General features: G+C 31.9%; 1 protein-coding gene across 2 annotated transcripts; it reads left to right on the top strand.

Annotated features, from left to right (window-relative positions):
* Positions 1–4,616: 4,616 nt before the first annotated feature.
* On the top strand, positions 4,617–9,429 carry LOC100790567 (selenocysteine methyltransferase). 2 transcript variants are annotated; one of them, XM_003554216.5, is made up of 7 exons: positions 4,617–4,929; positions 5,195–5,251; positions 5,347–5,579; positions 6,225–6,354; positions 7,075–7,278; positions 7,830–7,901; positions 8,917–9,429. In XM_003554216.5, the coding sequence occupies exons 1-7, from the start codon at positions 4,774–4,776 to the stop codon at positions 9,064–9,066; spliced, it is 1,002 nt and encodes a 333-aa protein (XP_003554264.1). In that variant the 5' UTR covers positions 4,617–4,773; the 3' UTR covers positions 9,067–9,429. The 2 variants fall into 2 exon arrangements, with proteins under 2 accessions (XP_003554264.1, XP_006604452.1); XM_006604389.4 differs by having other exon boundaries at positions 4,749–4,929; positions 7,072–7,278.
* The last annotated feature ends 529 nt before the right edge of the window (positions 9,430–9,958 follow it).

Genomic DNA, 9,958 nt, shown 5'->3' with positions numbered 1-9,958 from the left:
ACAGTTCCGCTAATTGTTCAAAGTTCTCGCAAACTTTTTCTGTTTTTTTTCTATAAAAAAAAATAATCTCGCAAACTAGTACCAAAGCCTTAAGTATATGAATACAACCTAAACCATTGCGTGTCACTAAGATATCAATTTCAAAGCACGAAGAAAAAGATATCACTGGGTGTCACAAAATCATGAGGAGCATAATATATTACTTGTAGTTGTTAATTCCATTGCATCAATGATCAATCCTACCACTTCTCTTATTTCTCCTTCTACGATGATAAAGTATGTGAGACACGCAGCACATATCAATAGTAGAGAGAGTTTTATTGAGTGAAATCAGGTCTTCAAGAGGAATTGAGATTGCAAAAGAAAAGGAAAATTGAAGCTGACAAAAAAACCAAAAACACAGAGAAGGAGGCAACGTGAATGAAAGCTAAAACAAATAAAAGTAGATTAGATGAGCCACATCATTCGTGCATTTCGTACCAATTTGTTTTCATACCATTAAGCATTTTTCAAAAGTAAAATGTGCAAGACGCGATATCTCCCTAATTGTCCAATAACAACCTAATAAGGATAACAAGTGACTTAATACACCTAATATCAATTACTAAGCTAGGATCTAATATCATTTTATAATTAAATTTAAGTATAATTCAATCATAAAACTAACTAATTATTATACTATATCACTAATTAATGCGTGACATCAAATATTGGGTTGGATATGACTGTATCACATTTACACTTTCACATGACCAATACATGCATGCAGCTATTTAAAGTTTAGGCATCTTCTTATTTTAGAAAAACTATATCCCTAAACAAATTTAACTTGACAGTTGGCTTATCTTGAAGGTAGACTGAAAATGATCAACCACGGACAACCCATGTGACTTGGTGAATTAAATATTTAAATGAGTTGTCTTACAAAAAGAAATTCATGTTTTGGATAATCTAAAAACATTGAACTAATTAATAGTAAGACTAACCTTAAGCATAAGATATTATAGAGGAGGATTAGCACAAGACAAAATATGCAGAAGCTTTAGACCGCAAGCCTGCAATGTTTGACAGAATGAAGGGCGAGCATGTAGCCACACTAAAAACACCCAAAACAAACAGAGCAGATTGAATCCATCAGTATAAGAAAAAGCAAGGAATTAACGTGACCTCCCCTAAAACTTCCGAAACTGACATCTTAAAGGCCTAAAACATTTCTGATTTTTTGTTGCAGATCACGATTGACTAATTAATTTTGAAGATATTTGTTTTATTATTTTTATATATTGTTTGAATTTAATATATGATTTATTTAAAAATATACAACTAAATTAATTTTTTAAAAGAATGAGAGGCGAGTTTCTGCAATTTTTGGCAAACTTGATCAAACTTGATTGGGAAGGAATTGAGTTTAAATTTTTTATTCGCATTTTTTTTTAAACTTACCATACCTAAATATATATCACTCTTTAATTTTCTTTGTACACTAGTGTTCTAATAAGTAATAAATAACTAACAGATATGGATTAGGCTAAGCTCAATCCCCATATAATGTCACTACCAAATTCAAAGTCTCAAACATCCAAAAATCATGAGCATTGACCAAAGTTAGCACTAGATTGAGTTCTTGTATTATTAACACAATGCTTTATTAATATATGTATGTGTGTGTATTAAATTAAAAAAAAGGTACTTTAAATAGATATATCGTAAAAAGTGACTAAATAATTAAAATAAACTACACAATCGAATTTCAAAATCTTTCTTACTTTATTGGGCTTAAAACACTTTTAATCACTGGAACATGAGGATGGATGAGGACCGGGTGTTATACTCAGATCTGAATGGCCTAGCTAGCAAAAGAGGAAAGGGATTCTCCACTTATAAAAGTAGAAGTGTAGATCATGAATCCAAAAAAAAAAGTAGAGTAGATCCAACAACAACTTGCATTTCTGGTTCTTTTGTAAGGCTTACTGTTTCTACTGTAAAAGTATGGTAAAATATGCACCCAGAAACACAGAAAAAAAAAATAAAGAAAGAGAGAGAAAGCCAACATTATTTTTATTTTTTCAATTCCCACTTCGAAGGAAATCCAACCGTTGCTCCGAAAGCTGCATAATTATCAATTATCGAAACTACTGTTACACACTTACATTATTATTATGAGAAAAAAAAGTTATGCGTGTAAATTTGAAAATAAGATCTATAAGACTTTTTTATGTTTTTATATTCTTTTAAAATCTCAATTCAACACACTCTTAATTTAAAGACATAAACTGAGTCCTATCTATATGTTTGATAAATTCATAATTGAATTATTTCTTATAATTTGAATTCTTAAGTGTAACACAATAGTGGGGACTGCGGAGAAGAGGCGCCAATGACGGCAAAGTAATTTTAATGATGAAAATTTGGTTCCTCGTTGGGTCATTTCATCATAAAGGTTTTAACGTCAAATCGCAGATCTAACTATCTCTCTTTACTCGTTATGATTGTCAACCATAGTACTTTTGTTTAGATTGATTAGAAATGAAATACAAAAGAACTTAAAACTGAAATTAAAAATAAAAAAAACAACCCTCAGCCTAAACTATGCATAAAAGTTAAAACTCACGAGTACTAATAGGGCATTATATTTCTTAAGATCTTTCTAAGTCAGATCAGTACACCGGAGCTTTATGATGGGTGTAATTCTTTTCCTAATAATTTTATTCAAGTTAGACAAAATAATCATCATTAGTTAATTTACACAAAGAACGAGTGTGATTAATTCTGATAAATTATCGTTTCTTGCATGTAAGTACAACTCAAATTATAGTGCGTTTAATAATTAACCAGATAAATAATATGAAATCAATAGTTGAAACAGAAAGTGAGAGACACGTTAATTGAGAATTGCGTATTTGTTAAAATTGGTGGAAGCTGCTCTTAGGATTTGGAATGCCCGTGAAATCCAACACAAGACACTGTAGAATGGGTACCTGCGATGGTCCCACACGCTCCTCCTTGTCTGGCTCAAACGAATGTAAATACAAAGTTACGCTGCTAAATAGTTTGACTTTATGCGAATAATAGATAGATAGATGGCACACCGCACAATGTACGTACGTTACTTTGTCGTGTCCCCATTTCATCATCGGAGTTCGGAGATGCATGCCAAAAAGCCAAAGCTCAAGATATTATCAGTCCTACCTATCGTATAATTATTTGTCATGATGTTGTTAGGTTAAATAACGAACATACGCCGAGGAGATGAAGAACCCCCTTCTCTTTTTCCATCCCATGTGCACACATTCAAACACTCTTTCTCACTTTATTACTTATACTTGCTAGTTTTCTCATCGCAACGACACTTTTTATTTTTTAAGAGTAGTCAAGCATAAATCATTTATAATTTTAAATATCACATCAATATCTCTCATTTTTCTATAATTTTTTTTATCATATTATAAATCTTATCATACTCCTCTCTTTTTTATATATATAAATTCTTTTTCTTCTTTTATTTAATCTTTTTTTAAGTGTGAATAACATATTAAATGTCGATCAAATATTTTCCTTTTTCATATCATCATATTTTTATTTTTTATTTATTGAAAAAATAAATGAAACACCTAGATCATTGAATCGATTGATATGGTCTTATTGCCAATGTTGTAACAACCTTCTTGCTTTCTTTCCTGGTGTTGTGCTCTCCAAAACAACAATAAAGCTTTATCCCAATTAGGCGAGATCGGTTACATGGATCCCACAACATCATTTGGCATGGTTAAAAACTAAGGTTTTAAAAATATTATTAAGTCTCAAGTCTCTTTTGATGAGTTTCTCCAATATCTTTTTCGTTTTCTCTCTTTTCCTTCTCCTCAAGCTAAAAATCATGTCTTTCATTCTTCTAAGTGGCTCATCTCATGGCCTTTATTGTACATGCCCAAATCACCTTAAAGAATTTTACGTCATCTTTTTTACAATAGGTGCTACATTAATCTTCTTTTGTATAACATTATTTCGTATTGGATCTTGTTTTGTATAATCATACATCTATCTTAACATCTTCATTTTTGTAACTCCAATTTTTCTCTCATATTATCCCTTTAAAATTCAACATTCACTACCATATACTATAGCCAAATGTATAGATGTATGACAAAACTTGCCTTTGAGCTTGGTAGGCATGTTCCTATCACAAATGATTCCCTATGCTTTGCTTTTCTCCGTTAAAAAACATTAATATATTAGAAGTTAAATACTATAAGAAACCAACAAAAATTTGAAGATATAATTAACAAAAAATATATGAAAATTCACAAAATAATTTTGCAATGTTATCCACTCATATCTTATTGTAATATTATTCATTCTTGAACTCCAATAAATAATTTTTACTTACAGTTTTGATAAATATTTTTTAACAATGATTCCTATTTTTAATTCTTTAACTTGTGCATATAAATTAAGGATAGAAAAATTGTATTATATAACATTTATGTAAGACCTACTATATTATTAGAGGTCCCTTTTTTTCAATAAAAATTTACCTGATAATAAAAATAAAAATATAAAAAAATCAATATTAGTATTTTTATTCAAATCAAATAGTCCCCAGAAAACTCGCCTAACTCGAAGCTTATTGGTGTGTGATTCATTTTGAGTTAATTGTTATAGGCATAGGATTGGGCCATGACGTATATCCATATAGAGTTTGGGCTGGGCCTTAATCCGTAGATAAATGTATAAATAGAAAATGGGAAAATCCTAGGTTCTCTTTCTGGCGTAAAAATGTCGTCGTTGATAACAGATTTGCTCCGTCAAACCGGCGGCACCGCCGTCATCGACGGCGGTCTGGCGACGGAGCTGGAGCGCCATGGCGCCGACCTCAATGATCCTCTTTGGAGCGCCAAGTGCCTCTTTTCCTTCCCTCACCTCATTCGCCAAGTACAATCCGTTTCGAATCTAACGCACCGTTTCAACTCTCAAATTTTTGTTCTATTTTTCCATTATTAAATAAATCTCTGTGATTTCATTTCATCAGTGTTAATTGATTTCACGAACCAGATTTTTTTGCTTATATCATTGTTAAGCAGTTCTTGCAATGTTACTATTTTTAGCTTAATTGAATCATGTGTTTTTGTCTTTTTTTCCTTTTTTAATTTTTTGCAATTGAAAATTAAAGTAATGATTGAATGACTAAATGGAGCAGGTGCACCTTGATTACCTGGAAAATGGTGCAGACATTATAATCACAGCATCTTACCAAGTGAGTTAGTTGGTTTGGTTGTTGAGCAGTGTCTTATTTCTTTGTTAATTTCTTTCTAATGCTGAAGTCGAGGTACTTGTGTTGTTTGTGCACAGGCCACCATTCAAGGGTTTAAAGCCAAAGGCTATTCTGATGAAGAGAGTGAAGCCTTGCTCAGAAGCAGTGTTGAAATTGCACGGGAGGCACGCGAAGTTTACTATAAAAATTGTGCTGGATGTCGTTCGGGTGATGGGGATGATGATGGTAGAATCCTCAAACAACGGCCTATCTTGGTTGCTGCATCAGTAGGGAGCTATGGGGCTTATTTGGCCGACGGGTCAGAGTACAGGTGAAATGAATCAAACGATTAAGATTTAGTATCTAGACTTCGTTTGGATAAACTTCTTTATAAGCACTAGTATAGGAAAATAATATAAGGTAGTAAAACGAATTGAACTTCTCTCCTATGCTAAAATCAACTTATGTACTTAACTTTTGTGGAAGCGTTAGCATCTAATTTCTCTAAAAGCTAAAGTGTTTCAGTTGATTTTAGTTTATTGAGAGAGGTTCAGTTCATTTAATCTTTTTATATTCTTTTCTTATATAAGTTCTTAGGGGGAAATTTATCTAAACTGAGTCATAGCATTGTTTGTGATTTTTGTTTTCTTGTATCTATTATGTAGCCCATTTATTAACAAACAATCAAGGTGATATTCATGATCATTATAAGTTGTGTTTCCCAGGTCGTGTATTTAGCTTTGTATTGGTTATTTTGGTACAAATCTTTCTTGTTCTTAAAGGGAATGGTATCAGAAAGTTGTATGAAATGAACTTCTAGTTCCATCTTGTGCTTACATATTTGAGCTTTTTTCTGCATAGGATCATTGACATTTTTAGAAAGGTTGGGGTTTGATAATGTTTGCTTCTGTTCTCAGCACTGATAGAAATTATATATTTTTTAGTGTCACGTTTCTTGATATTTTGTTTCTAACAGTGGGGATTATGGTGATGCTATCACGGTGGAAACTCTTAAAGATTTTCATCGGAGAAGAGTTCAAATTTTAGCAGATTCAGGTGCTGACCTGCTTGCATTTGAAACAGTTCCCAATAAGCTTGAAGCTGAGGTATCCTACAGCTTTGGACAGCCAAATGCTAAAATTTACTCACATGGTTCTTTTTTATCCCTATCTGTCATCCATCTCTTAAAAATTATTGAAGCATAATCTTTTTTCAAACTTTACCCTTAATATTTATGAGTGAGAGAAGATCAATCAATATTTTAATATTTTGAATTTTCTAATGAAGGGTAATTCAGTCAAATGAACTTGTTTTGCTTATAATTGAGGCTATCTAATGACATTCTTATTTCTTGTGCAATAACCTTAAAGTGTGGATAATGAATGGTAATCAAATTCTTGATGATTGAAGAAATTCTGTGATATTTGTATAATTCATTTTGGTTGATGTGCTTTTTTTCTATGTTACCATGAAATGTGAATCACAAACTTTTGATGGATGTTTTCTTTGAGTGAAGAAGTTTTCAACAAAAATTTGGCCCAAATTTTGCCTTGCTTCCCTAGACCACAGGAAACCAAGAAAGCATTAAATTTCTATTCTGGAGTTTCCATTGCTTTTGTGAAAGCATAAAATCACTAGTAAAGTAACTATAATGAGTAACTCATTAAAGCATATATAATCAATTAAAATCCCAGAAAAAGTACAAAATAATAGTTATCTAAAGCTAAATATTGGTCTTGGACAATTAAACTTTGCAAGTCTTCACTTGCAATGTTCATTTTTTGTCTTGACTCCTGAATTTACCTAACTATATTGACTATAAGCAGGCTTATGCTCAGCTTCTGGAAGAAGAGGACATAAAAATTCCTGCATGGTTTTCTTTTAACTCTAAGGATGGAGTTAATGTTGTTAGCGGTGATTCTTTAATGGAATGTGGCTCTATTGCTGAATCATGTAATAAAGTTGTCGCTGTTGGAATCAACTGTACTCCACCAAGATTTATTCATGGTCTGATTGTTTTGCTTAAGAAGGTAAAACTTAGGTTCTCTTGTTTCCAATATGTTGTGTGTAGGCTAACTATTGAACTTATTTTTTTACACATCATAAATTCATATTTTGTTTTTATCAACCTCTCCTACTCTTTTAGGTCATTATTAGTACTGCTGTTTCAGTTCTAAGTGTTAGTATTCATGCTGCCAAGTTGTTTTCATTTTGATAAGTCGTGTACATTAGGGTGGATAATAAATACACATGGATGTTAATCTGTATAGGTTCAACCATTCAAGAGTTGCATAATATTGTAAATAGCCTTCAACTATTTTTAATTCTTTATTTTTTTATAAAGATGGCTTATATGAACGGAAACTTCTCTGAATAAAGTACTTAACCTATACCCTGATACAGTTTTCGCATTAATGTACAACTATTTGTCTCTAGAATGTAGGTAATGTCATTTTCCCGTGTTTTTTTGTGTTACTTTTGTGTGAGGAATGTGCCAGTGTTGATAAGCTATCATATTGTTATAGTTATGGGACTTGTCTTTGTGGAATACTTATCCTTGATTCACATATGGTTTCTTCAGGTGACTACAAAACCAATTGTTATATATCCAAACAGTGGGGAAACTTACGATGCTGACCTAAAGGAGTGGGTGGTAAGTTTATTTCATGTGATTGTACTATTACATTTTAAAGGATAGGCAGGCCTACTTTGTCTTAAAAATTGAAGAAAGATCTATTATAGAATATAAGTATCAAAATTATCATATAAAAAATGAGCCACTTGGATTATGGAAATTATTCTGCTTTAATTAAAGTAATTCATATTCTGTCAAATAAAAGAAAGAAGCTGTAAAGGCAAACTTAATTATAGAGTAAAAGTATATAGGTGTGTCCCTATCCCTTCTCTTTTCCATTTTGGTGAAATCATTTTATTTGAACTGTACAACTGATTCAGATTGTTGTGTCATGTGTGATTTATCATTTAAAATAGAAACTTGCTCAGAAGTAGGAGTCTTAGTGTAAGTGGTAGCTTAGTACTGGTATGGAATGACAGATTTCACATCCTTTTATTAATAATCGTATACAAGTACATATGAAGATTTTAAGGAAAGACTTGAATAGTTTTTTAGCCCCTATAATATATACAGGGTTGTTTTCTTTTTGTCCTCTTAATTTTTTTTTTCCTGTTTTGGTCCTTATAAAATGTTTTTGTTTCATTTGGATCCCTGTCCTAGTTAAGTGATGACATGGTTAATAGAGATTAGAAAATAGCCAAATGTGCACTCATGTGTTGGACATGGTTAAGAGAGATTAGTGATTATTTAATCATGTTCCGCCTGTGCAATTTTCTATATTTCTTGTAACACAATAGCAAACAATGCATGTAACATGATATCATAAGAAATTAATGGAACCCCACATGAACATGAATTAACTCCTTAAGTTATGTATTTGTTTTATCTAGTTTATTGTATTTTTCAAGTTATGAACTTATGGTTTGTTAAAGTTGATTAGTACTTCATATGGTACACATTCTTATCTTTGAGAGAAACCACATAAAGCATGGAGATAGTTTCTTAGAGATTCAATCATTTTAAAGAAAATATTTTGGGATGTTTCTTGAATTATGTATACAGTCACACTGATATTATGCTGTTGTTATTGCAGCAAAATACTGGTGTTACAGATGAAGATTTTATCTCATATGTAAATAAATGGTGTGAGTTAGGAGCTTCCCTTGTAGGTGGCTGTTGCAGAACGACTCCGGATACTATTAGGAAGATATACAGGACCCTGTCTAGCAGTCAATCAATCTAATTTACATGTCAACAAGGTTGGCAGCTGCACTGGATCTAGTTGCTTCTCTGGGCTAAGATAGGACCATAGGATGATTTGGCTAATTCATTATGAAATATTGGTCAATGCAACTTGGAATATGCTTTGCCCTTGGAGCTAGCAACCTGAAAATCGCAATTTGTGATCAAGAGAAAGATGCGTGTTGTCCTTCTCGTTGATTTTGAAAAAAAAAAAGAACGTGGCAACTTATGCAGAATTTTAGTAATTGTTATGTTTATTATAACATAATTTAGGATTATTAGTATCTTAAACATTTTCCTAACTAAAAATCATGTTGAGTGGAGACTCACGAGATGAATACTTATGGTCTCATATCTTTTTGTCTGTTTTGTTCCTTTTTTTCGGACCTGGAATATTTTCATTTTAAAATTGTAATCTTAAAGATTAGCCAGTGTTATGGCCAAATTAATACGTAAACAAAAATGCTAACAAACGAACTATGACATTGTTCATTTAATCTTTAGATGACTTTAGACTCCGAGAATCAAAAGGTAAACAAAATTACAACTAGAGGGACTGAAATGAGATGTTTTAAACTATAGAGATTAAAAAAGAAAGTTGTTGTAATTGCATGCATTTAGCTTACTAACAGTCACATGGGGCGGAGACTTATGCAAAGAGTTCAGGCTTGTTGAGTCAGAATGTAGAAATGGACCATATGCTTTCCGTTTGATCAAAACAAGCTATGAACGAGTGATCAGTTACGCATAGTATAATTCCAATAATCCCTCTTGACATTTACATGGATGGGATATATGCTGATGCATTAGGCAATTCATCATTGAAGAAGCCAGCCACATGAAGGAATAACCCTTTTTGCATAATATAGTACTAAATTTCACATATCACAACT

This window comes from Glycine max, chromosome 19 (genome assembly GCF_000004515.6).
Source record: "Glycine max cultivar Williams 82 chromosome 19, Glycine_max_v4.0, whole genome shotgun sequence".
Classification (NCBI taxonomy): Eukaryota; Viridiplantae; Streptophyta; class Magnoliopsida; order Fabales; family Fabaceae; genus Glycine; species Glycine max.
Note: the sequence above shows the minus strand (reverse complement) of the source record. Positions and strands in the feature narration are given on the sequence as shown.